The sequence below is a fragment of the Aotus nancymaae genome, unplaced genomic scaffold (assembly GCF_030222135.1).
Source record: "Aotus nancymaae isolate 86718 unplaced genomic scaffold, 86718_ANA_hifiasm-v0.15.2.pri h1tg000022l_1, whole genome shotgun sequence".
NCBI lineage: Eukaryota > Metazoa > Chordata > Mammalia > Primates > Aotidae > Aotus > Aotus nancymaae.
The window spans coordinates 48,510,531-48,538,026 of NW_026988435.1; the positions used below are offsets into that span (position 1 = coordinate 48,510,531).

Consider the following 27,496-nt stretch of genomic DNA (forward strand, 5'->3'; position numbering starts at 1 on the left):
GCCAGCTCCCGTGTGTGTAGCCTCAGATCCTGCAGGGCAGGAATGTCAGTCCCACTGGAAGGAACTTCAGATACCCACAGGCTCCACCCCACAATTCCACCCAGCAACTGCCCCCACCACTGGCCCTTCACCAATAATTATACCACATCAATGTCCCCTCACCAGCGTCCCTCACAAATGTCCCCTGGCCAGCCCAACACCAATGTCCCCTCACCAGTGCCCCTCACACGTCCCAACACCAATGTCCCCTCACAAATGTCCCCTCACCGTCCCAACACCAATGGCCCCTCACAAATGACCCTCACCGTCCCAACACCAATGGCCCCTCACAAATGTCCCCTCACCAGCCCAACACCAATGTCCCCTCACAAATGTCCCCTCACCGTCCCAACACCAATGTCCCCTCACAAATGTCCCCTCACCATCCCAACACCAATGTCCCCTCACCATCCCAACACCAATGTCCCCTCACAAATGTCCCCTCACCATCCCAACACCAATGTCCCCTCACCGGTTTCCCCGCCCAGCCTCCCCTCCCCAGCGTCCACACCCCGGCGCTCCCCCCCAGCTGAATGTGTGGAAACTGGAGATGCCGAGTGATGGTGGCCCTGTGCCCGCACACACCTTGGGTGTTTTTTCTCCCTGCGGGATTCTTGCCATTTGTCTTGGTGACAGCATCTTTTTCCAGGAGCAAGTGTGTTCTGTTTGCAGAATGGGAAATCTCTGCAATAATGCATTTGAGTTTTCTGCCTAACTCAAGGACAGAGTCCCCAATAATCTTTTTAATATCCTGCACTGCGGTCTAACACGTACATTCATACTTGGCCTATCACATCATAGTCCATCTGGAAGTAATTTGAGGGTATCATGATTTTTCCAAGTTACTTTTTAATGGAGAATTCCTCTGGAAGCAGGAGGCTCCCAGCGGGGAGGAAACGTCCCCAGGAAGCTGCTGGCTGAAGGGTGGACTCGAACCGAGGATGGAGCCAGTGCAGCTCCAGGGGGCTGTCCGGACCTGCCGGGGAGCTGCACCTGTGACTCGGGGCTCTCCTTCCAGCGCCGAAAGTCCTGCTGTCCCCAGGGCCTCTGTCCCATGCGTAACCAGGCCCCTTCCCGCAGATGAGGGGACTCGTGGCCCAGGGACCTGCACTAAACCCCCAGTGCCCCGAATACCTGGGACCCTGCCTGCCATGGCTGCACCGGGCATCTGGGGACCCTGGCGCTGGGTCTCCTCACGCTGCGACCCCATTCCCTCCAACCCCAGCTCCCACGGCCCCCTGACCATGTGTCTTGCCCCTGCCCCAAGACTCGCAGCTCAGCTCTCAGCCCTGCCCCGCAAACCGCAAACACACAACATTTGGTGCCAAGACTTTACTGGAGCTCACATGAGACTAAGGGGTCACCTGTCCCTGCCAGCACTTCTGTTCCCGGGAGATGCCCCACTGCCCACCCTCTATCCTCCAGGGCCCACACAGACAAGCTGTGTCCCGACCAAGGTCACAGCTGTGCCCTCTGGGTATGGGTGAGGGAGGGGCCACAGACCCGAGAGGCCTCCGGCGTGGTCACTCCTGCCGGGCCTCCAGGCTGTCCAGCACCAGCGCAGCCTGGGTCTTGGCTTCCTGCAGGAGGCCGGAGGCGCGATGGCGGATCTGACGGACACACGGAAAGAGTAACCTCAGATCCCTGCTGCCCACGGCCAGTCGGCAGCCACCCCAAGGCTGTGCATCCAGGCCCTGTGCGAGTCCCGGGCCCCGCGCCTGCCTCCTGCCCACCTGGTCCTTAAACGCCTCGTCCGTGACATCCCTCAGGTTGATGAGCACGTTGAAATAGGCGCCAAACACACCCATCTCCAGGGCTTTGGCCGCCACCTGCAAGGACCCCGGGGATCGTGCTCGCCAAAGGCAGAGCTGGTCTACACAGATAAAACTGCAAAATCTGCCGGGAGGAGGGTCTCTGCCTGAGGGTCCCGGAGGGCTGGGCTTCGTCGTCCACACCACGAGGAGCCCAGCGCAGTCCCCGAGCTCCCCCCACAGACGGGGGCCCACGCTCAGCAGGGCTCCTGGCTTCCTCCACCACTGAGCCTAGACACCTCCTCTTACCCAAGCAGGGCCCCTGGTGGCTCTGCCAATCTAGGAGCCGGGACCTCGGTTCTAGAGGCAAAGTCATCTCCCAGAGGCCCCCCGGAGGCAGCCTCGGGCTAACGGCCCGTCCACCGCCCAGGGCCACTTCCCGGGGACTGAGGGGACACTTCTCTGGGACCAGACACAGAAAACGGTGTCTCTCCTGTAAAGAAGCCGAAGAGCACGAGGCCTCAGGGCAGCTGAGCCCATGAGACGGGCGCTCCTCGCCCCGGAGCCACTGCCCGGCCCTGGCGACTGCCAGAGCGATGCGTCCATTTCCAGGAGTTGTCATGTGTGTTTTCTACTGTTTTGTTGTTTTTGAGACAGGGTCTTGCTCTGTCACCGAGGCTGGAATGCAGTGGCGTGATCACAGCTCACTGCAGCCTCGACCTCCTGTGCTCAAGCAATTCTCCCGCCTCGGCCTCCCAAGTAGCAGGGACCACAGGCACCTCCGTGCCTGGCAAACGTATCTGTTGTACAGACAGGGGCCACTATGTTGCCCAGGCTGGTCTCCACCTCCTGTACTCAAGTGATCCTCCCGCCTCAGCCTCCCGAAGTGCTGGGACCACAGGCGTGAGCCACCGTTCCCAGTGGCTTCTAGAACAGAGGGTGGGGTGATACGGGGGTATTGGGGTAGGTGGACCAACGTATACAGTGGTCAGGGTGGGCTCAGCAGACACATTTGGGTTCCTGCCTATCTGTGGTGTGACCATGAATGAAATCTTAGAACTCAGCAGACACGTGGGCCCTGATGGAGGAGGCCCAAGTCCCGGGAAGTGCCTGCGAACTGAGGTCTCCAGCCCGGCTCAGCCCAGCTCAGCCCAGCAAATCACCCTGCTCTCCAGCAACTGAGCCCCAACAACTGCTTCCTGCTCTACAGCAGGAAACCTGGGGTTCCCAGGGTCCCCCTACCTGGAGGTCTGAACGACAGGCCAGGTTCCCACACTGGGCCAGTTCCTGCAGCGCCGGCCAGAGTGAGGCCACCGTCTCCGCCAGCGTCAGGGGCACAGAGACTGCCCGCCTCAGTCCCTCCTGCAGGGCCGCTGTGCGCCTGGAAGGGGCAAGAGGAGAGCCTGGGCACGGGGCCACACGGGCAGGCAGTGGCCACGCTGCACCCCAATGGGCTGAGCAGGCAGCGGACGTGGGCGACTGAAAGTCATCCAAACACCCAGCACGCCCAGGGCAACCACCTCTGTCACAGCGCCCAGACACCTGGGGTCCTGGCCACTAACTCCCCAGACACAGAGGCCACGGGCACCCGGGATCCTGGCCACCAACTCCCCGACGCAGAGGCCCCGGGCGCCCAGGGTCCTGGCCACCAGCTCACCAGACGCAGAGGCCATGGGCACCCAGGATCCTGGCCACCAGCTCCCCACACGCAGGCCCCAGGGTGGCGGCCGGGCTCACCTGTCCTTTTCCTCAGGTGTATTCTTGGGCAGCCTCATTGCTTCCTGCCAGAAACAGACAGAACCGCCGGGCGAGTGACCATGGGGGGAGCAGCCACGCCCTCTGAGCTCCCATGAGGGGCTGTGGGCGAGGACTGTGTCCCAGGCAGGGGCAAGTTCTCAGCAAACGGAGCTTCAGCATCTGTCGGGCCTGTGGTTTACAGCCCTTGGCGTCAGGCCTGGTGGATGGTTGGGGTGGAGCGGGGTCAGGGGCACAGCAGGTGGTCGGAGAAGACCGGGGATGTGAAGAGGGGCAGGCAGTTCCCTCAGGGCCCTTATTCTCAGATAAGGAGCCCTCGAACCTGTAGGGCACGAGCAGCTCCGGGCTGGGGTCTCTAACATAAGCAGCTGCAGCACCCCAAGCCTGGGTCTAAGAGGCTCAGCCTGTGCAGACGGACTAAGCAAACTCCAAATCCCCTCACGCCCCTCCCCGGCCACAGGCACTGGCCTTTCTGAGGGCTCACAGGTGTGGCTCACGGCAACACCTGAAGGCACTTGGCTCCTCAGACCCGCCCGACGTGGGCAAGCTTGGCTCGGGTCACAGGCCGACTTCCTAGGACGAGACTGAGCACAGGGACCCCCTGGGAGCCCTGCTCACACCCCGCTGTGACCAGAGTCCCAGCCTCAGGGGCGGTCGGTGGGGAACGTGCTCTCTTCATCTTGAAGATTCAGCCTAATCTCCGCCAGAAAGTCATCATCAACGGCCCCTTCCCCCTGCCATGGACGGGAGCAAACGCTCCCTGGGCCCCGGCCAGAACTGGATTCTATGACCGTCCCAACAGCGATGGTCGAGGAGCAGAAATGCCCAGTGTCTCCCTGACCGGCTGGGCGTTGTCGGGACCATGCCTCCTGGCCGCAGCCCTCTCCCGACCCAGGGTCTGCAGAGTTTCGCACAGAGGCGGGACGCCATCCCCACGCCGTGATTAGTGCTATGAACACCCCCTCGGCCAGACCCTGCGGTGTCCACAGCCTCCCCGGGCTGAGCGTGTGCTTCACGCGGCCACGTCTGTGACCGGCCGAGGCCGCCCGCCAAGGTGGCAGCGTTTCCTCTGATTCATTGTGAGGCTGGGTTTTTTTGGTGATGGGGAAACACAGCTTTCTATTCCATCTGGAAATCACTTATGTATTTGGTGCAAGGTAAGAATGTCTCCTTACTTTTTTCAAAAGTCCAGCTTCGTGTTGCTCACAGGGAGTGTGAACAATCCAGCCCCTCACCCGCCGCAGTGACCGCTGATGCCTGGCGCAGCCCCCCGTCCCCACCCGTGTTCCTCTAAACTATACGCCTGGCATTTCTGCTCCTTTCCTGTCTCTTGATTACATTTTCATTTACGGACTTTTTCTCTCTACTTGTTTTTTAATTATCCAACTATTCATCTTATTTCTTATTTTACTTCTAAATTTAAAATTGTCTCTACATTATATATATATGTAAACCTATGCATACACAAACACATATATAAACATATACATTTACTGCAGAGACGGTCTCGTTCTGCCGCCCGGGCTGGAATGCAGCGGTGCAATCACAGCTCACTGCAGCCTCAGACTCCTGCCCTCACGCTACCCCCGCCCTAACCTAAGCCTCCTGAGTAGCTGGGGCCACAGGCAACTGCTACCGCGCCTGGCTATTTCTTTTTTCTCTTTTTTCTTTTGGTAGACACGTGGTTGCCCGGGCTGGTTTCAAACTCCTGAGCTCAAGGGCTTCTCCACCTTGACCTCCCAAAGTGCTGGGGTTACAGGTGTGAGCTGCCACGCCTGGCCTATTTCTAATATGTATATTTAAATTGGTGACTGTTTTTAAATGCCTCTCCAGGTCTAAAGTTCATCAACCCATTAAAGTCTAGAAAAGATCATGTTGTCCTGGGGAGGCCTTTTAAACTGTGATACAAGACCCGGAAAAGAGTCAGGATTGGTACATTTGACGGCCTAAAGCTTAAGAAGCCCCCACAAGCAAAGTCCAACGATGATGAAGGACACACGGGGGGTGGGGAGCTGCACCCAGAACGAGGCCTGGTTCCCCCAGTAAATAAAGAAGCCCCACAACGCAGGGAAAGGCCCAAGGGAAACCTAAGAGGAAACGGGTTGAAACGTATCCTGACGTCTGGAAAACGCTTTACCTCCCTGGTAAAGGGAAGCGCGTCCCAGAACAAGAGGCTCCGTGAGCAGCGTCGCCGCTGGGGGCTTCTGAAAACTCCAGGGACGGGAAGGTGAACCCCCCGAAGGCCCATCCATTGTAAAAGTAAATAAATGAACCTGAGCTTAAAAACGGCTGGAAAAGGTGTTCCGCGTCTACACCTCCCTTCAAACAGGTCCGTGGGGCTCCGCACTGCCCTGCTCCGGAGGCTTCCTGACCTTTCTCTGCCTTTTCCCGGGCTCTCCGGCCCTTGCCCTGGGCTCCGAGCGCCAGCACCCGTCTGCAGGGAGGTGCGGCCACCGCCCCGGGTCTGTGCGGTCAGGTCTCCGCACGGCAGAGAGCTGCCCCCCAAACCTGGGCTCCCCTCCGGGAGGCGCCTGTCCCTTGCACCCCGGCCACGGCCCGTGAGTGTGGGGTCACCCTGGCCAAACCCGCAAACCCCGCTGGGCCCCGCACTCGCAGGGGTGAGGGCGGAGCTGGTTGTCGAGGCCCAGACGGCGCCAGTTGTGACCCCCCAGCCCCTCCCCGGCCGGAGGCTGACCCGCTTCTCACTGGGCCCCGGCGGGGGGTTCGCTGTGGTTGGCCCTGGGGAGGCAGGGGCGCCCCGGGGCGCTGCTGTGGGCGCCACTCACCAGGCAGGCGGCGAAGGCCTCGGCGTCCGCGTCCACCAGCGCGGTCAGCTTGGCCGCGGCCTCGCGGAACGGCGGGATCAGGCGCCGCATCGTGGCGTCCAGGGGCTGGAACTGGCGCCGCCCGTAGGTCATGAGCCCCACCATGGAGCCCAGCGCCGCGCCCTGCGGGAGGGGAGACTGTGGGGGGCGCGGCTGCGGGGGGCGCGGGGACCCCAGACGGCCCGGGACGCCCCAGGAGCAGAGAGGGACCCGCGTGCTCCCTGCTGCGTCCGGCCGAGGGTCCCGCCCGTGTGGCCCCGCGTCTCCGCCCGCCCGGGGCGGCCCCAACCCGCCCCCACAACTGCCCCCTCCCTGCCACCTCGTTTTGCCCCCACCCACCCCCGGGCTCACCATGGCCGCAGCGGCCGCCGCCACCGAGCCGCCCCCGGGGGCCGCCGAGCGGGCGCCCACCTCGTCCACGAAGGCGCGCAGGGACTTGTCGCCCAGGCCGCGCTCAGGGCGGGAGTCAGGGACCAGGTACCTGCGGGGTGAGCGCGGCTCAGCGGCGGGCGGGGTCCCGGAGAGGGGAGTGGGGGAAGCGCGTCCTCCGGGGAGGGGTGGGGAGCGCGTCCTCAGGGGTGTGGGGGGAGCGCGTCCTCAGGGGAGGAGCAGTGGGACCCGCGGGGTCTCTGCGCCCCCCTCACCCCCAGACCCGGGCTTGGCACCGGCCGCGGAGGCGGCGCCCGCGGGGAGGCGCTGGGAAGACTGAGCCGTCTCCACGCGGAAACCGGGGCCCCCAGGGCCGGGTGGGGGGAGGGGGCGCCGAGCAGGGAGGGTAAGAGCGGGGAGGGCAGAGGCTCACTCGATGATCCGCTCCTTGGGGTTGAAGGGCGACAGGGAGTCCAGGCCCAGCCGGTTCACCACCTGGAAAAGCGGCTTGGAGTAGCGCGTCTCCACCCCCAGGACAGCCTCCACCCTGCGGGTCCCACCCTTGCTGCAGCCGCCCCCGTCCTGAGCTCACGGGCGCTTTGCGGGGAGCAGGGCAGAAGCGTGGCTGGCACCCCCCACCCTCACCCCTGCCCCACCAGGAGCCCTGTGTCCCCCCAGCAGGCACCCCATACAGACACTCACCCTGGGTTGCCCTTGGGGAAACTGAGGCCCCGAGAAAGGAGTCGTCCCCTGATGACCCCTAAGCTAACTGCCACTCATCTCTCACCGCCCCCCACCCCGCTCAGCCCATCGCTGTCAGCCGCGGGCAAACAGCTTAATTCTCCACGTCTTCACGTCTAACAAGTCCTGAAAGCCCGGAACAGCCCCGCGTCACCCACAAAGAAACTCTTACCCAGAAAAGGGAATTTTACCCACATTCAAAATAACGTTGCAACAGTCGCATTTAAGATTAGGATTCATTCTGCGAAACCCATTCAGAACGCGCTGGCTATGCGGCCCCACCCCACAGAGGGGAACAGCAGCCCGCGCTCCTGCGGCCTGGAGCCCGGTGGGTGGAGGCCGCCTCCCCCGCCTCCCTGGTGGCCACAGACCAGCAAGCCCCAAGGCAAAGCCTCCTGCCAGGAAACCCCAGGAAGACGCGCGGTCTTTTAAAGGCTCGGCCAAGCTAAAAGACAGGAAATCATCCGGGACCAGGCGTGAGCAGAAAGGCGAGTCCGAACGGCCCGCTAGCCTGGAGCTGGGTCCGCTCCGGGGCAACGGCCCCCCTCTGGCAGCCCCCCATGAGTGGGGGGGTCTCGGCCTTCAGAGTGGAGTACCACTGGAGACCCCTGGAAAGTCACATTCCCAAGGATGAATTAGAAACAGCACCCGCCGGAGGAAGCAGTCGAGGTACTTCCCAGTCCCTGCCTTCCCTTTGGGTGAAGCAGGAAAAAAAATCTCCGACAGGGCTACGGGCCTCACCCGTCACGGAGTTCGCTCCTGTGTGGTTCCAAGGCTTCGGGGTCTGTGGCGCAGTGTCCGGGGGCGCTCGCACAAACCCCCCTTGGAGGAGGGTCAATCTTGTGTCCAGGAATTAGCACATGAAATTCCAAGGAGCCCGCATTCACAAGCAAAACTCACAGGACAGAGCGCGAAGCAGCCTCACCACCAGGAGGCAGCAGGGAGCCACGGGCGCCCCCAGACGCGCGCAGGCCGCAGGCCCGGGACCCTTCGGGGAAAGAAGACAAAACTCGGCCCGGGCGCGGTGGCTCACGCCTGCAATCCCAGTACATTGGGAGTCCCAGGCGGGTGGATCACGAGGTCAGGAGTTCAAGACCAGCCTGGCCAAGATGGTGAAACCCCGTTTCTACTAAAAAAAAAAATAGAATAATTAGCCGAGGGTGGCGACGGGTGCCTGTAATCCCAGCTATTTGGGAGACTGAGGCAGAGAATTGCTTGAACCCATGACGTGGAGGTTGCAGTGAGCCAAGATCGCGCCACTACACGCTCCAGCTTGGGAGGCAGAGCAAGACTCTGTCTCAAAAAAAAAAAAAAAAAAGACAAAACCCAAAACCCCGTGCTGGAAAGCACAGGGGGCCTCACACGTAGGAAGACAAGGCCGTGTGCAGGAGCAACAGCTGCTGCTTAGAGAAGACGACGCTGGAAGGCTGTCTGTCACTGGCTACTAAAACTTAGGCTGGAATTTCAGCAGATAAACAGGCATTTATCTACCTACACGATACTTTAAACACCTTCAAGTACTCCCACAAAGTGATGATGGCAAAAGGAAAAACAGTAACATTGCAGTGAAGGGCCCAGGAGGAAGGGCGCCGCACTGACCACGTGCCTGGTCCACGTGGGCACCCTGAGAAAACGCGCGTCGTGGGGAGCTGGCTTCTCTCAGGGGAACACACAGCATTTATGCTCTTCCTGCCGGAAGTGCGTAACTGGCCGGGCGTGGTGGGGCGCGCCTGTCGTCCCAGCACTTTGGGAGGCTGACGTGAGTGGATTGCTTGAGTCCAGGAGTTTGAAACCAGCAAAACCCATCTGTTCACAGTTAGCCAGGTGTGGTGGTGCACGCCTGTAACCCCAGCGGTTTGGGAGGCTGGGGTGGCAAGATCTCCTGAGCCCTGGAGGTTGGGGCTCCAGTGAGCTGTGACTGCACCACTGTACTCCAGCCTGGGTGACAGAGCAAGACCCTGTCTCAAAAGAATTAATTAATTTAATTTAATTTAAATTTAAAATGCACAACTACATCTGGTCACAAGCTTCGTCAGACCGGTCCTCACTGAGGCGCTTTGAAAAGCCTGTCCTTTTAAACTATGTCAAGGCCAGTGAGGGTCAAGGAAGACGGGGAATAGCTCTGGACGACAGGAGGCAAGGCCAGCTCAGTGCTCTGTGTTCCGGGAGCTGGATGGTGGGTTGAAGGAGAAACCGCTATGATGCGAATAACTCCGACACTGATGTGATTTGGTTGCGGCCTGACGGTTACTAGGTAGTAGGATTGTGTCAGTGTTGAATTTCCTGATTTTGATCATTACAGTGTGGTTATGTAAGAGAATGTCTTTGTTCTTAAGAAGCACAGCCTTAATAAATTAGGGGTAAAAGATCACAGTGTCTTCAACCCAACTTTTAAATAGTCCAGAAAAAAATATAATATGATGATGCACAAATACATGGGGCAAAATCCAAGCACTTGGAAAACATGGGTGGAGGGCAGGAGTGGAGAGCCACCCGTATCTTCTCTGTGAGAAATTGTACAAAATTTAAAGTCACAAAAAATTCTGTGGCCGGGCACAGTGGCTCACGCCTGTAATCCCAGCACTTTGGGAGGCCATGACAGGCAGGTCACGAGGTCAGGAGATCGAGACCATCCTGGCTAACATGGTGAAACCCCATCCCTACTAAAAATATAAAAAATTAGCTGGTCGAGGTGGCACACGCCTGTAATCCCAGCTACTGGGGAGGCTGAGGCAGGAGAATCGCTTGAACCCGGGAGGCGGAGGTTGCGGTGAACCGAGATCGTGCCACTGCACTCCAGCCTGGGTGACAGAGCGAGACTCCATCTCAAAAAAAACACATTGTAACAGCCAGGAATACAGTAGACTATGCCACAAACGTGCCGTGATGGAGAGGCTGGCTGGGTTTCAGAAAAGTGCTGTGAATGCAGGAGGAAGAGGTGCAGAGGCGTGAAGACGGAGGCAGAGGCGACATCGAAGCTGCTGCGGCCTCGCAGTGTCCCTACGTTAGAGTACTAAGTAACTGGCTCAGCGACCGATCTCACAGGAGAAAACGTGCCTGAGCCGACGCAAGGACGGAGTCCACCAGCCACGAGAGCCACGTCAGTAAGACACGAGCAGGGTCAAAACCAACCGCCAAAAAGCAAAAGCTCTCCCAAACATCCCGTCAAGCGGATTGTGCTCATTGTGAAAAACACACCTGGAACGAAGTGGCCTCGAGTGAAAGGACAGATAAGGGTGGAGAGCGTCTCTGCAGACGCTGCCACACCCCAGCAGGACCTGGGTCCCCCGGAACCCAGACTCCGGGGGCCTGAGGCCTAGGTGTCCACAAGACGATGGGAATCACTTTCTGAAGGAGCCGCTCCGTGGGAGGAGATCTGCACCCCATAGCTGGAACCACACACATCCATAAGCCGCCCGTTCCGGGGGTGCAGGGAGCCCCCGTGGAGGTGGTGGGAGGAGGCGCAGGTCCCTCCACGGGAGCACAGCCGGCCCAGGAGGCGAGACCCGGCAGAGAGGGGTGCTGTCCTCTCTGTGGAACTTGCACAAGTGAGCGTATTATAGGTCACAAAAAAAAACCTCAGGAAAGTTCCCAAAATGAAAATGAAAAGTGGAATCTCATCTTCTGAACACGAGTCAATAAAACGAAGAGAGGGAGGGGAAGGAAAGCTGGGCCCCAGGGGTGTGAGCTCCACCGCAGCCTCCCCACCTTCCCACACGCCCCTGTCTGACCCGTCGGGGCGGCAGCCCGGCCCACCAGCCTGATCCGGTGCGCCTCCTCCAGGATGAAGAGGTTCTCCTTCTTGCAGTAGAAGGCGGCTGCATCTAGCAGAGCCTTCAGGGGCACCAGGCCGACCAGCTGTGAGCCCACCACCGGGAGGCTCAGCTCCTGCCGAAGCACAGGTGGTGTCAGCACGTGGGGCAGGCGGAGAACCGCCCTGGCTGGACATCGGGGACGTGGGGCCCCCGCCCTGCCCACAGGAGGGATCTGCGCGCCCCTCACAGCAGCAGTGGCTGCTCCTGGCGGGCTCACCCGCGCCTCTCGGCAGGTCTCCTCGTAGACCGTGTGCAGCGCCGTGACCTCAAAGTCCAGGAGGTTGGTGGACACCTGAGCCAGGTTCTTCTCATCCAGGTACCAGCCGATGCCCTGAACCTTTTTCAGAAGTCCCGGCTGCAAAGGAAGAGCGTTCCCCAGCCTGGGCTAGAAGCTCGTCCTGCCTGGCCCTGCCAGCTTCTCCTGGTGCTCGCATCCCCCAGCTGGATGGGGCAGAGCCTGTGCCCGGGTGGATGCTGTGGTTCTCCTCCCTCCCGCGCCAAGTTGGCCAGGGAGGGGCAGAGAGACTTCGCTTGCCACAGGGAAACTGACCACAAGGGTCAGACGCCGGCACCCACCCCTGCAGGCCCCGCTCAGCCCAGGCCCTGCCTCCCAGCCACGCTGTGCCCTAGATGTGGGGAAATGCTGCAGGGTGGGGCCCCATGGACCACCACGCCGCTCTCCCATCCACCTGCTCCCCGACACGTCCCCTCAGTCCCGAACTCCTCACGGCGACTCAGTCCACATGGGGGGACTCTGACCTCCGCCTTCGGCTGGGGCATGAAGCAGGACTTGGAGGTCACTATGCTTTTGTGCTGAGTCCGCAGGTTGGGAAGCCGGGCCCCAGGACCTCAGCTGCCTGTGGGACCCGGGTCTCTGAGTGGGGGACAGGTGGGCAGGGAGTCCCTCCACCTCTGTCTCCAGATATCTACACCATCTGTGCCAGGGTGACGCTCAGACAGGGCGATCTCTGCTGTGCAGACTTGGAGGAGAAAGGCCTGGGGGCACCTGAAGGTCCGCAGGGGTGTTGGGGCCCCCAAGGCATCTGGAGGGATGTGGGGGGCCCCTGAGGGCACCTGTGACTCTGGAAGTAGCTGTTTCCCAGGAGGATGGAAATGCTGCCTCGTTTTAACAAAAGGAAGCCCTGCCTCCTTCCATGGAAAATCCCCTTGGAGCTGGAGTCCTCAGCTTCACTCCACCCCTGACCTGCCAACCTGGGGACCTGTGCTGCCCCCGCAGGGTGCGGACGCTGAGGCTGGGCCAGCCTGGAAGGGGAAGGCCGAGCCCTGTCTGGCCAGTGCCCCGTCCACACCCTGACCACCCTGCCTGAGGCACTCAGCCTCTGACCCTTTCCTGAGGGGCCAGGTGGGGGTCAGTGAACAGGGTCACCTGGTCCTTCCCACGGCCCTGCTCCCGCAGGTTGAGGGGCTGGGTGGGGGTTGTCAGGGGGTCACCTGGTCCTTCCCACGGCCCTGCTCCCACAGGTGGACGGGCTGGGTGGGGGTTGTGAGGGGGTCACCTGGTCCTTCCCACGGCCCTGCTCCCGCAGGTTGAGGGCAATGCGGTGGGCTTGCTCCTTCGTGCTGAGCAGGTTGATGTTGAAAGCGATGAGGAACTTCCTGGCCCCTGTGGCCGTGGCCCCCCAGCTGGGGACGAAGGAGCTGGGGCCGAAGTCAGGTGCCCACTCGGCCTGCTCGAGCTGTGGGCAAGTTCACCCCGGGGTGAAATGACCCCCAAGGGAGGGAGCAGCCCCACCAGGGTCCCAGTTCCCGGGAAGGAGGGGCCCAGCCCAGCCGCCCCAGCCAGGACAAAGGGGCAGGTCCCCCTCCTTCCCAGGCTCAACCGCTGGGGTGGGGGCACCTTCTTAGGGAGGGCCTCATACTCCCCAGCCCGGATGGCCGACAGGGTCCGACGACTGTCCATCCTGGCCGCCTCGCCATACAGGTAGACTGCAGGACAGCCCAGCGGTCAGGCGTTGGCAGGCAGTCCGGGGGGTCCAGGACTCAGTTCCTGGAGGACCCAGGCGGAGGGGTTCTCTCCAGCCTAAACCTGGGGATGGGCCCCACCATGCCCTCTCCCGGCTGCACCCGCTGTCCACCTCGGATGGATATGGGTGGTCCCGGTGGACCCTCAGCCAGCACCCCCACCCACCCCCTGGCTCACAAGGCCTTGAAAAGTCAAATTGCAGGGTTAGGATAGAACACGTGGGACATGGTGACGCCGGACGCTCATGCTTCTGTTTTCCTTGTATAATAAACAGAACGACAAGCGACCACATAAATATAACCACAGCGAAAAGGAAAAAGTCGTGTTCCCTGCACGCCTGTGTGATGTGACGTGGGTTACATATGTCCTGCATGGCAGCGTGACTGTGCCATGGGTTACGTGTGCCCTGCATGCCTGTGTGATGTGACGTGAGTTATGTGTGCCCTCCATGCCAGTGTGACTGTGCCGTGAGTTACGTGTGCCCTGCATGCCTGTGTGACAGTGACGTGAGTTACATATGTCCTGCATGGCAGCGTGACAGTGCCATGGGTTACGTGTGTCCTGCATGGCAGCGTGACAGTGCCTTGGGTTACGTGTGTCCTGCATGGCAGCGTGACAGTGCCATGGGTTACGTGTGTCCTGCATGGCAGCGTGACAGTGCCATGGGTTACGTGTGTCCTGCATGGCAGCGTGACAGTGCCATGGGTTACGTGTGTCCTGCATGGCAGCGTGACAGTGCCTTGGGTTACGTGTGTCCTGCATGGCAGCGTGACAGTGCCTTGGGTTACGTGTGTCCTGCATGGCAGCGTGACAGTGCCATGGGTTACGTGTGTCCTGCATGGCAGCGTGACAGTGCCTTGGGTTACGTGTGTCCTGCATGGCAGCGTGACAGTGCCATGGGTTACGTGTGCCCTGCATGCCTGTGTGATGTGATGTAGGTTACATATGTCCTGCATGCCAGTGTGATAGTGACGTATGCCCCTGCCTCGGGGTTCCTTCCAGGGGGCGCTGGGTTGCTCAGCCCAGGGGCGGGTGTGCACTCTGCCCGGGTTTGTCTCTGTGTGTTCAGTATCATTTTCTCGCTTAGATTGAATTCTCCAGGTGAAATGATCGTACTCTAGAAGGCTCTTGGCTTGCCGGCCCAGCTGTGCCGCGGTACAGTTTCAGGGGCCCCGGGCCCACGCGGCCACAGGTGAGGCTGCGTTTCTTTCGGTACTGAGGGAGCTGCCCTTCTGCAGCTTGGCTTTTCGGAACAACCTGCCCTGGCAAGAGCAGTCGAGGGCAGAGAACTGCGGGCACTGAACCCGCGCCAATGAGACGGGAGGGAGCGCGGAGGGTGGGGCACGCTCACCTGGCACGGCCAGCTCCTCTGCCAGCCGCCGGCCAAAGGTCTGGGCGCAGAGCACACAGTCGTCCATGCTGACGCCCCTCACGGGGATGAAGGGGCAGACATCCAGGGCCCCCATGCGGGGGTGCTCCCCTGCAGAGAGATGGCAAGGCCGGGCAGGAGGCTGGGAGTGGCCGTGGGTGGGAGCCCCGCGGGGCTCTCAGACCCTCTGTCCTCTCCGGCCTGGGCAGCCCCCCATCCACACACCCAGCTAGCAGCTCACGCTGACCACAGGGAGGAGGCCGGCCCTGGGCACTCCCAGCCCTGCCCCAGCGGCAGCATCAGTCCCTCCGGGACGACGGACATTCCTGGACAGTCCTCCCAGCCAGTGTCGGAGGCCGCTCGGTCCAGAAGCAGCAGCCTGAGCAGGCGGTCTGGCATCTTTGGGATAAACCTGTCCCTCTCCTAAGTCACAAGAATAACTTTCTAACGGCTGCCCCTGGCCAGGCTTAGAGACTCCCCGAAGCAGGGAAGCCACACTGTTTCCCGAGCGTTCTTCTTACTAGCCGAGTCCCTTGCTGTGGCTACACCAGCCTGTGGGGCAGAGCCCACCCCTGGACGCCAGCCTCGCCTTTGCCTCCACTGCCCGGGGCTGGTTGCTTTGCGATAAGCTTCTCGTCCGTCCACCACTAGGGGTCACTGTGAGCCCCGGCCTCTCAGGAGCAGCCCACCGCCCAGCCCCTGGCCAGCGCCCGTGTGTCCACACACCTTTGACCCTGCCCGCCCACCGAGGTGTTTGGCTTGTGGGCTGTTGGCAGGTCAGCTTCCGGGCAGCCCTTCCCCGTCCAGGGCCTGCTGCAAGACCGGCTCTCGGCCCCCCTGGCGTGTGGGCAGGTGGCCGGGCCCACAGACCTTCCCCGGCACGGCCCCTCCCCCACCCAGCCTTGGAGCTTGGCGACCTGGGGTCCCCAGAGCACAGCCTCCAGTCGGGGGACTGTGACCCCCACACTCCAGGGTCCTCCAAGGAGAGCCAGAGCCAGCCCCGCTGGACCCCACATTCCGTGCCTGGGCCCTGGGCCTCCTTCCCCTCGCAGGACACCGGGACAGGGCTCAGCCCTGACACCCCGCGACGTGGCGGCCACGGGAGAGCCCGGAGCCTCACCTCGGTGCCCGCTCATGTCGATGAGCCGGGAGGCAGCGCGGGCCGCGTTGAGGGCCCCCTCCACCACGCACGCCGGCGGCCCCACAAAGGTGTACACGGTGCGGTTGGTGGAGGGGCCGGCGTCCACGTCCAGCAGCACGCAGCCAGGGGTCTGTGCGATGGCTCCCGAGATGGCATCGATCACCTGGACACAGGCCCGGCCCCCACACCTCAGCCTCCCCGTTTGAAAGAAGGAAAAGGAGCTTGGAGGTGGCCGCACCCCAACACCCAAACGTGGGCTGAGGAGGCAGGCCAAGCCTTTGGGGACCCCCCGACGAGCTGCGCTCCCCCCGCAAACACCTGCTGCTCCCCCGCAAACAGCGGCTGCCCCGGGACTTTCACAGGGGCCCAAGCCCGGCCCCTACAAGGAGGCGCTGCAGGCCATGCCTCCAGGAGAAACGCCCCAGGTTCTGTCCCCACTGGCAGATGCTGGAGGCAAGAAGGTGACCACAGGCACAGGGCACAGAGGGCCAGGCCCCAACCCCCGAGCAGAGGAGGGGCCAGAAGGGCCTGGAAACTTCCAGGCGGCAGGACAACTGGGAGCAGGGGCTTGGCCTCAAATCTCCACATCCCTGGGCCTTGGTGGGGGCTGGGATCCCGGTGTGATGAGGCCTCCCTGCACCCCTGCAAGTGACCCCTGTGACCCGGCGCTGCCCTCCGGGAGGCCTTCCAGGCAGCCTGTGGGGCCTGCACTTGTTCCTGGAGGAGCCTGGACCTCAGAACCATGGAGGGCGAGAGGCCCGACCTGGGGGCTTGCCTGACCCCTCTGTGCTGTCTCCTTTCGGGTCCAGCGGGGATGGTGGTGGCAGCTGCCTCACCAGGCTTCAGGGCGGGGGCTCGGTCCTTTACGCCAGCCCCAGTGGAGGCAGGGTGGCCTCATGTGACCCCATGCAGCCCTTTTCATCAGCGTTAGGGGCTTCACTTTCAGTAGGGGAACAAGGCCCTTTGAGGCCCAGAGATCTGCCCAAACCCCCACGGGAAGCACAGCCAGGCCTCAGCGCCTACAGCCCGCCGTCGTGTTCCACCTACCCCTGGGTCAGGCACTCCCACGCCCCCCCAACCACAGGACATCCTTAAGGCCCACAGAGAGCGGCTCCTCCCCTGCCAGGCCACGCCACATCAAGCCCACCGCCTCTCCACGGCCTGGGCCTCAGCTGCCCCACCGGCCCCTGGACGCTCCAGCAGCTCCTCGGGGTCTCACCTCCTGGTTCTTCCCCTCGGAGAAGTTGGGGACGCACTCCACCAGCTGGGACATGGCCAGTACCTCGATCTAGACGCTACTCTCTGGGGCAGACAGCAGCAGGGGCCAGGGCTCCCAGCCACAGCCAGGACCTTTATACAGCCTCCGGCAGCACCTCCCACAGCTGCTCATTAACCAGCGAGTCACCACGAGGAGCAGTGGGGCCACGGTCCCTGCGCAGGCGCGGGGCGGGCGCTGCAGAGCCACGCTGGGTGCTGTCCACCTGGAGGGGGCGGCTCCACTCAGCCAGTGTGGGTTCCCTGGAAAGCAGCATGTACCGGGGCGGAGGGGTGGGCGCTGAGGGCCCCCAGGAGCATCAGGCCAGCCTGGCTGGAACCCCGGCGTGATGAGGCCTCCTGTGCCCCTGCCAGTGACCCCTGTGACCCTGTGCTGCTTTCCGAAAGACCTTCCAGGCCACCCCTGGGGCCTGCGCTTGCTCCTGAAGGAGCCTGGAACTCAAGGCCGTGGAGGGCGAGAGGCCGGTGTGAGGCCCTGGCTTGCAGCACCCAACCAAGCTCAGCTCAGCTCAGACAGGAGTGTTCAGGGGAGCAGGCGTGTGAGAGTGAGCACGGATACACATGAGCACAACGCAGGGAGCACGCGTGTGAGAGTGAGGTGGATACACGTGAGCGTGGGGCAGGGAACATGCATGTGAGGCTGGATACATGTAAGCATGGGGCAGGGAGCACACGTGGGAGTGAGGTGGATACACGTGAGCGTGGGGCAGGGAACATGCATGTGAGGGTGGATACACGTAAGCGTGGGGCAAGGAGCACACGTGGGAGTGAGGTCGATACACGTGAGCGTGGGGCAGGGAGCACGCGTGTGAGGTGGATACATGTGAGCATGGGGCAGGGAACATGCATGTGAGGGTGGACACATGTAAGCGTGGGGCAGGGAGCACGCGTGGGAGTGGGGTGGATACACGTGAGCATGGGGCAGGAAGCACGCGTGTGAGGTGGATACACGTGAGCGTGGGGCAGGGAACACGCATGTGAGGGTGGATACACGTAAGCGTGGGGCAGGGAGCACGCGTGGGAGTGAGGTGGATACACGTGAGCGTGGGGCAGGGAGCACACGTGTGAGGTGGATACATGTGAGCGTGGGGCAGGAAGCATGCGTGTGAGGTGGATACACGTAAGCGTGGGGCAGGGAGCACGCGTGGGAGTGAGGTGGATACACGTGAGCGTGGGCAGGCATGATGCTGAGGCCCCAGCTCTCCCCAGCAGCTGCTCCCCCAGCTGGAGGCGCCCCACAACGTCAGTGGCGCCAGGGAGACCTCGCGTCTCCACGTTTGGCCGCTGCCCACTTGCACTGCTTTCGTTATTTTCTCGTTTTTGTTGTTGTTGAGACAAAGCCACACTCTGCCGCCCAGGCTGCAGGGCGGTGGCACAGTCACGGCTCACGGCAGCCTCGGCCCCGGGACTCATGCGATTCTTTCACCTCGGCCTCCTGAGCAGCCGGGACCACAGGCACGCACCACCACACCGGCTAAATTTTCAGTTTTTGTAGACACGGTGACGTGGTCTGGCTGTGTCGCTCCCACAATCCCCACGTGTCGCAGGAAGGCCGGTAGGAGGTAAGGGGATGATGGGGGCGGGTTTTTCCGTGCTGGTCTCCTGATAGTGAACGGTCTTGTGAGGTGTGCTGGTTTTATAAGGGCAGGCCCCTGCGCACTCTAGCAAGACGTGCCTCTGCTCCTCCTTACCTTCTGCCATGACTGTGAGGCCTCCCCAGCCTCGTGGAACTGTGAGTCCATTAAACCTCTTTTTCTTTATAAATTACCCAGTCTTGGGTACGTCTTTATTAGCAGCATGAGAACAGACTAATACACACGAGGTCTCGCCATGTTACCCAGGCCGGTCTCAGACTCCTGGGCTCAAGTGATCCTCCTGCCTTGGCCTCCCAAAGTGCTGGAATTCCAGGTGTGAGTTACTGAGCCCAGCCCCACTTGAAGTTCTTAATGGAACCCCCAGCCACGGGGGCCTAAGGGACCCCACCTCTGTGGCTACTCAGGGTGACTGGGATGACAGAGGAGCCACGTAAGCCCAGAAACCTTCAGAGGCTAGGGGCACACAGAGTTCCCTGGCCACGGCTCCATGTCCAGAGGCTGGGAGGGGAGGATGGGTCACGGCTCTGTGGAGGCCGGGAGGGGAGGATGGGTCAGGGTTCTGTAGAGGCCGGGAGGGGAGGATGGGTCAGGTCTCCGTGGAGGCCGGGAGGGGAGGATGGAGTCTGCTGAGGGCTGCACTGCATCCCCTCCAGAAACCATCTGCAGAAGCCCTGACCCCCAGCACTGCAGACTGAACCGAATGTGGCGATGGACGGGGAGGTGAAGCGGGAGAGAAAAGACCAGGAGAGGGCAGGCAGGGAGGCAGCCGCCTGCAGGCCAAGCAGAGAGGCCTCAGACGGACAGAGACACTCTGATCTTGTAGTTTGGGGCTCCAGAACTGCGACAGAATAAATTTCTGTGGTCTAAGCTGCTGGGTCTGTGGTACTTTGTGACGGCAGTGGCAGGTATCCAGGGTCCCGAGGTGCGGGGCGTTGGAACATGCCGGCTGCGAGGGTCGCCCACACGGGCCACCACCTTCATCCTCGCGCCACAGCGGAGTGACCGGAACCATCTGCTCGTGACCCGGCGCCAACACCAAGACCTGGCCCTGTCCTCAGGCCCAGCAAATCGCCTGTCAGGAGAGAGGGTTGGGGGCGGGAGGCCCCGGCAGGGATTCCGACCCAGCGGCTTCGCCAGGGCTTGGCTACAGCTGAGAACACACACGAGAGGAAACGGGGCGTCGTGAGGCCAGTGCTGGTTCTCGGGGGCAGCTCTGAGACATTAGAAATGCTGGCAGGTGCTGTAAATAGCTCCAGAATAGGGGGTCCTAAGGGACCCCACTTACAGGAGAAAGAATCTCAGCCGTGCCCACACCAGGGTTTCCACCATCACTCCCCAGTGGCCAGGCAGGGCTCCTGATTTCCCGGCCAGGCAGGTCACACAGTGAGCCCAGAGCACTTTTCTAGCCCAGAGTATGAGACAGACATTGTGGTGCCATAAGTAAATGACTGAATACAGCCCCTGTGTGCAGGAGAGAGGTGTCCCACCAGGAGAGTCCCAGAGTTCACCTGGGCCGGTGCCCACCTCGTCCCAGCAGGCGGACGTTGTCCCCAGAAGCTCACTGCCCTCCCATCTACAGACAGAAAGATGGGTGTCCAGGGTGTAGGTGCGACCCCAGAAGACACGGCCACACCAGCCACCCCAGGGCCACCCTCCTCGCCCCGTTCCCATTTCTCCTCATTTTAATAGCACAGTAAGAAAAAGTCCAGGCATGGGCTCCACCCTCTCTGCAGGAGAGCCCTCCAGAAAGTTCCACATGCACCTGCAGCCTAGGGGGTGGCACTGCCAGGTGGGGTTCAGCCTCTGACCACTGGGCCTCCCCAGGCTGGCCCAGCACAGTGGACACCTTAGGCCCCATTATATGGACAGAGGGTGAGCCATGGCACCGCCCCAGCGAAAGCCCCAGGGGCCACTCCAAGCCAAGCCCGAGAGCCTGGAAAACACCAAGGCTGTTCAGGGGACCCACGGCCAGAGGCTGAGCACAGGGGCTGAATGGAGTTCGGTTGTTTCAGCATCATTTGTGGAAGACTGTCCTTTCGCCATTGAATTGCCTTTGCTCCTTTGCCACTGATTTTCAGTTCAGCTTAAGTCCGGCGCGGCGGGACGTACGCCCCACGTGACGTCAGTCCTTTCTAGCATCCTGAGACTCATCTCATGGTCCACCTGAGCACACGGGCCACAGGCTCTTGAAAAGCGTGTGCTTCACCAGTGTTGGGTGAAGTATCCTCTCAATAGCCCATGCCTGTGTCAGTGGGTAATGATGTTGTTTCTCCCATTAAAATTGTGAACTTATGTCATGCTCTTCAATTCTGCAGTTTTGTTCATGTATTTTGAAGCTGTCATTAGATGCATATACACTTAGGACTATTACGTCCGGATAAACTGATCCTCTTATCATCTCTTATTTCTGGTATCATTCCTTGTCCTACAGTCTATGTTGATATTAAGAATATCAAGAGTGAAACTTTACATCATAGCGAACAAAGAAAACCTCCGATGGCACCAGGGAAGAGATTTCAGGATGTTCAGTATCTGTCCCTGATAAAAATAATTTGAACTCAAAAATCTTTAATGAGTTACTCAGGATAGCAAACTTGATTTTTAATCACATTGAGGCAAGTATCCCCTCAGACAGAGGCTGCACAGGCGCAGCCGCCATCTCTTCCTGGTGGCTTCCTTTGCCAAGAGCACATCACGGTGATGAGTCCTCTGGGACAGGTCATCCTCCCGGCACCGAGACGTGGACGGGGGAGGAACAGACTCCTCTGCATCATGATCCAACTGTGAACAAGAAGGCCTCTTCGTGGGACAGGAAAAATACACTCGCTTTAAACAACAGACTGAACACGGATGTGATTTATAAAGGAGGAGACAGGGCAGGACAGTGACACTGGAGTCCTGCATGTGTTAGTAACACTGAAGGTGGCAGGGGACCGCTGTGTCCTGTGACTTGAAGGCCACTGTGAAGGAAAACAATGCAGTGAAAGAAAGTTCCTCCCATGTGGACATGTCTCTCATTTATCTTTCTAGATATGTTTATAGGCTTTAAAAGATACTAAGATAGGCTAGCTATTATCTCTTAAAAGAGAGACATATTTTCCTCGGATAACTGGAGACGCGCCCTGCGACTCCGCACCCTACTCCTGTTCCCTGAACCAGGCTGGGCATCCCACTCATCCCACAGGCGGGTGAGGCAGGACAGCCAGAAACCCCAGATCTGCCATTGCTACCCAGGATGAAAGAAACACAGCATGACAGGCTTCTGCTAAGGGAATCAAATGTCTAATGGCTGTTTATTCAAGTAGTTGTTCATAAAAGTGTCTTCAATAACATTTTCAGTATAAAGATGGATTTACATTTCATTTCCAGAAAACTGGTATTTTGTACAGTGATCTGGCTGTGGCTAGGAGGCCCAGGGACAGCAGCCGCTGCTGCAGGCAGGCTCTGGGATTCACTGTCTGTCCTGTTGCTGCCCCAGGTAGGGAGAACACGTGGGCTGAGGAAAAAAACAGCACGTGCAAACCTGACAGATGCCAAGGGTCCCAACACAGTCCTTCAGTCAAACTAAACCCTAGTTTCAAGATGTGTAGGAAAGCGCTGACACTCTACAGGCAGCTGCCTGCACGTGTGGCCGACCAGGCCCTGCATGCTCCGAGTAGGCAGGCGAGTCCCAAGGAGGGTAAGTGACAGCCCAGGGGTCAAGGGAGCTGGGCAGGAGACCCCAGAGGGCACGGGGCCTGGGCGAGAGCCCTGGACCCCGCACCAAGACACAGGGGTGGCCCTGAAGGACTCCAGGCAGGAAATGACAGGCTCTGAGGGTGTCCAGACACAGACCTCCACTGCCTGAGGGAGGACAGTCAGCCAGGGGGAGGGGCCGGGAGGCGGCAGGGCGGGAGGAAGAGCAGATGAGGAGGCGGAGGGTGTGCCCTGGGCAAGGCAGCAGTGGTGACGAAGTTCTCAGTGACTCCTCCAGATGGCCAGGAGAACAGTGACAGTCTCAGAGTGGCCCTGAGCATGTGAATGGCTAATCCACATCAGTCAAAGGCATAGCCAGGACCTGAACTTCCTATCCTAAGCCCTACATCCATGCAAGCCAGAGCAGCTGGGTCAGAAGCTAGACAGGAGCTCCGAGGATCACCCAGAGAAGCCTCCCCCAACACCTGGCCCTCACTCCAGCCCAGAGCACCTGCCTGGGTGTGAGACTGGCAGCAGCTGTAGGGGAGCCCTGGGCATATGCTAGGCCCCCAGGGTGCCATCCTGCCCAGCCAGCCCAGGGAGCGGTGATGGGCTGCGCGCTGGCTGTCCCTGTACAGAGCAGTGCCCTGCGATAGTGACCACGACTGCTGTCTGCCCCTCACCCCTGGTTACGCTGTGCCTCCCGTGTGCATTTCTGTGATAAGGCCACTATAAACCCTGCAGGCACCTCACAAACCGCATTCCACGCGGGTGAGTTCACAACCCAGGGGTATGGAGGCTCCACCCACCATTCCGCAGGCGAGCTCCCGGCCCAGGGGCACGGGGTTCCCTGCTGCACAGCCTCGAGATGCTCCAGGAGCACCCCCTGCACTGGGCTGTTCACGGATGCGCACTGTACGTGCCACTGTGAGAATCGCCCTCGTGTCCCTCAGCCTGGCAGACAGAAGGTGCCCAGGGCCAACCCCAACCCAGAGCCCACATGACAGTGCCAGGTAGGAATCGCACAGGTACAGCCATTCCTCTCCCAACTCAGCTATTGGTCAGAAAAACCCTGCTAGCCTCACTCCCTTGGGGAGGCTGTGCCCAGAGGCGGCAAAAGGCACTGTGCCTCCTCAGGGCTGTGGCTCCTGCGCCCCCTCCTCACCCAAGCCTGACAAGCTACTCTCAGAAATGAACCTATGGTAAAAATTAAGAGTCTAAGACACCCACCCTGTCCCCATCCCTGCCTCCAGCCTGGTCCCCAGACTCACATCTGTGAGGCAGAGATTGAGGGGCTGGAGCCAGAGACAGGGTTATGGGAGGGCTCCCCCACTCGGCCAGGACCCCTTGGCCTTACTGGACCGCACAGATGGCACCCAGCAGGCAGGCATGTTCTCAGGGGTGGCCAGCAAGGGCTCTCTCAGGGTACAGCTGGGAGAAGCGGCCAAGGGCCCAGATGGGGAAGATGTTCCTGTAGCTCGTGTAGGAGATGGCGCAGGACTTGTTGAAGACCCCGGAGATGTTTTCCTGAAAGAACACAGAGAAATAAACACAAAGGCTCCACCGGTCAGCTGAGGGCTAGTCCCTGAACTGCACCCTGGCTGCTGGCTTGGCTGGCTCGTGGGTGAGCCTGGGAAGGGTTGACTAAGCGAGAACATGGGAAAGCAGGTAGCGCATCCCACGTCAGTCAGGCACCATCAGCTCAGCTCAGACTCCCTGCCCTGCAGCAAACTGAGCCGGGGTCACCAGCCCCTCACGACCACGTCAGCTCCCACCAACTCAGCCTCATCCCAGGGGAGGGTAGTTGGCCTTACAGGATCTCATGACACCCACACTACAGGGATAAAAAAAGGCCACCTCCTGCCCTTCCGGCTCAGTGAAGGGCCACCAGGTCGTCTAGAGCTGGAGGGTCTGTCCTGGAATGAAAGGGCTTCCCACCCACTGGCTTCTCCCATCCAGCTCCTCCCCCAGCCAAAGCATCACTTGCAAAAACAGCAAGACCTGGACGTTAGGACCCAACAACCTACCACAGACCTGCCACCAACTCTGGCATTCGCTGGCAGAGTTGACGCCCCCCAAATGTCTGAAGTACCCCAAAGAAGACACAGAACAAGCGGACGTGGAAACAGCCGCGCACGATGGAGGCTGGTGCTGGGCCTTGTGCGCTCAGGCCCCTGGTAGCATACCTGGGGCCAGTCGCCGTTGGGGAGCTGTTTCTCAAGCAGACACCGGACTCCTCTCTCCTGGGCCTTGACGTCAGGATGCCTGGCGGAAGAGGAGGCTGAAACACGCCCCCGAGCATCATCCTCACCCTCACGCGGCCGAGTCTAAGGACAAGCCCTGGAATGCTGCAGTGAGAACGGATGCACCCAAACAGACACCCACAGGCCCCACCAGGCGCAGTCAGCACCTCGGGCTCCTGCCATACCTGTCCTAGGCTCCCTGAGAAGTGGAGCCACGGTGACGACAGGCTGGGGACACAGGCCTCCTGAGGCCTGCCCTGAGTGGCTCTAGCACAAGACGCTCTTCTGTTCCCCCCAAAGAGGAGCCCAAGACTATTCCCACCCGGCCCACTGGTCCTCATGGGCCTCTGGAGACCAGAAGCCACAGGAGCTCACACTTGCTTGCTGGCCAGGACGAGATACCAAGCAGGACCCAGGGCTCAGCGGGCCCAGCTTAACTGTGGGTCCCTGACTGTGCTGCCCTCAGGGGTCCCCCAGACCCTGCTGCTCCTGCTCAAACAGACCTGCTCTAGCTTTTAGGAAGATTCCCCAGATGGCCACAAACCTAATAGGGCAGCACAGATGAGATGCTGTGGGTGCATCTGTGTGTGTGTACACAGGTGCCTGTGCACACGTACGTGTGTGCATAGACCTGTGTGTGTATCTGTCTCCATGTATGTACGTATGTCTATGTGCGGCACAGATGGGATGCTGTGGGTGTGTGTGTGGGTACACAGGTGCCTGTGCACGCGTACGTGTGTGCATAGACCTGTGTGTGTGTGTATCTGTCTCCATGTATGTACGTATATCTATGTGCGGCACAGATGGGACGCTGTGGGTGTGTGTGTGTGTACACAGGTGCCTGTGCACGCGTACGTGTGTGCATAGACCTGTGTGTGTGGGTATCTGTCTCCATGTATGTACGTATCTCTGTGTGCGGCACAGATGGGATGCTGTGGGTGTGTGTGTGTATACACAGGTACCTGTGCGCATACATACTGTGTGTGTGTGCATCTGTCTCCATGTATGTATCTCTGTGTGTGGCACAGATGGGACGCTGTGGGTGCATCTGTGTGTGTACACAGGTGCCTGTGCACGTGTACGTGTGTGCATACGTACTGTGTTCATCTGTCTCCATGTACATATGTCAGTGTGTGCACATCAGTGTGTGCACATGAACACCTGCGTGCAGCTGCGCATGTATGTACCATGTGCACATGTGGCTTGGCACCAGCTGTGGACACAGGAGGGCCACAGACAGCAGCTGCCACGGCCGCCATCACTACCACGCCAGGAAGCAGCGTCCTCATCACAGCCCACCTCACCATTTCCAGGGGTCCCTGATGCTGATGCTCTGCTACCAACACTGCTAATGGTGGGTGGTTCACTTCTAAGAGGCGAGCCTCTCTGCAGGGCCCCATGTGGTCAGAGCGACCCATCTCCTTGCCCCAGGAACCTGGCACGTGGCTCTTGGTAGACGTCTCTGTTCCCTGAGTGGCAGCTGAATCGCCCCTGGCCCACAGGCCTCCCCTACTCCCCTCTACATTCACTCAGCCCAGGCCACTTGCTCACAGCTGAGTGTCCCTCCTCTACCCAAACCCAGGGCTCAGGGATGGGGCTTGTCATCCCCACCGAACGGCCATCAGCCCCATCAGGGCCCAGCAGGTGTTGTGGATCTGGGACTGGGCGCTCTGCACGTAACGCCGCTGCTCGCAGGACTCAAAGTCCTCCCCCCAGCCTCCGTCTGCCATTTGCCGGGACAGCAAGAAGTCACAGGCCCGGGAGACCTCTGCACAGGCAGTCCTGTAGAGACCAAAGACAGTAGACACCATCACACCAGGGAAGGCCCCAGGGAAGGACCCCTAGCTTCTCACCCTGGCAGGCTGCCTTAGGGTGTGGGGAGGAGCCTACGCTATAGGGCTGCCCTATGTGAGGGCCATGGACCACTACTGAAACCCCTGAGCTTGAGTTCCACAGATGTGAACTGGGAACAGATACTCCTGGCTCCCAGAGTCGTTGGGGTGACAAAGGGACATGCGAGTACTGCAGATGGCCTCACAGACGTGTCAGACTGAGTGAGGTCTGCAGTGCTTGGGAGCAGTGCCTTATAAGCTGCATCCAGGCAAGCACAGTGCTCCCCACCCCCAAACACCCATACGGGAAAAAGCAGGGCAGCTGGAGACAGGGCTGGGACCGGAGGCCTCTTGCCTTCTAACCCGGTCTGGGGGCGCCTGGACCCTAATCCTCCTACTCAGGGTTGGGAGGTATCTGTGTGCCTGGAGGGGCTCCGTCAGGAAGCTCTGGAGAGCCGTGGGACCAGGGAAGCATCCTCATTTCAACCTGGGACCTTGTCTGAGAAACCAATCTTATCTCACTGTTTAAAAATATTAAAAACAGGCCAGGCGCAGTGGTTGATGCCTGTAACCCAGCACTTTGGGAGGCCGAGGTAGGAAGATTGCTTGAGCCCAGACCAGTGTGAGCAACACAGCAAGACACCGTGTCTGCATAAAAGTTTTAAAAAATCAGGTGTGCAACAAAAAAAAAGAAAAAAAATGAGTCAGGTGTGGTGGCGTGCACCTGTGGTCCCAGCTATTTGGGAGGATCGCTTGAGCCCAGGAGTTCGAGACTACAGTGAGCCTGGATCATGCCACTGCATGTCAGCCGTGTTGACAGAGCGAGACTCTGTCTCGAAAAAAAAAAAAGAAAAAGAAAAAGAAAAAACCACCCCTATAATCAAACATCAAAGCCAACAACACTCCCGTCGGGGGATTGGGCTGAGACCCCCGCCCACCAGAGGACAGGCACTCACTCACTCACCCATCTCGGTAGCTCTGCCCCATGCAGGCGAAGGCCTCCAGGCCAAACCAGGTGCCATAGGTGAAGCACACCCCCCAGGACCTGGAGGGAGACGAGGAGAGCCTCAGCCCTTCAACCCGCGTT

General features: G+C 60.3%; 2 protein-coding genes across 11 annotated transcripts in view; both read right to left on the reverse strand.

The window, feature by feature from the left end:
• Positions 1-1,445: 1,445 nt before the first annotated feature.
• Positions 1,446-17,135, reverse strand: FTCD (formimidoyltransferase cyclodeaminase). The gene is made up of 14 exons (XM_064380265.1): positions 17,009-17,135; positions 15,769-15,952; positions 14,631-14,759; positions 13,154-13,242; positions 12,813-12,992; positions 11,513-11,650; positions 11,237-11,368; positions 7,173-7,234; positions 6,722-6,851; positions 6,332-6,493; positions 3,528-3,571; positions 3,033-3,171; positions 1,773-1,868; positions 1,446-1,649 (listed from the first exon to the last, which is right to left on the reverse strand). Exons 1-14 carry the CDS (start codon positions 17,060-17,062, stop codon positions 1,563-1,565), a joined length of 1,626 nt encoding a protein of 541 aa, XP_064236335.1. The 5' UTR covers positions 17,063-17,135; the 3' UTR covers positions 1,446-1,562.
• A 4,104-nt stretch (positions 17,136-21,239) lies between these two features.
• LSS (lanosterol synthase) overlaps positions 21,240-27,496 on the reverse strand; it is a 34,369-nt gene continuing 28,112 nt past the window's right edge. For 7 of the 10 annotated variants that reach the window (XM_064380268.1, XM_064380273.1, XM_064380272.1 and 4 more), the window contains 4 exons: positions 27,374-27,454; positions 26,189-26,359; positions 24,521-24,599; positions 21,926-23,861 (listed from right to left, as the gene is read on the reverse strand). In XM_064380268.1, the coding sequence (XP_064236338.1) occupies positions 23,730-23,861; positions 24,521-24,599; positions 26,189-26,359; positions 27,374-27,454 (463 nt within the window). In that variant the 3' untranslated portion in view covers positions 21,926-23,729. Of the gene's footprint in view, positions 21,620-21,925; positions 23,862-24,519; positions 24,616-26,188; positions 26,360-27,373; positions 27,455-27,496 lie in introns of those variants that run through there. The other 3 variants (XR_010343949.1, XR_010343950.1, XM_064380270.1) reach the window with 3 other exon arrangements.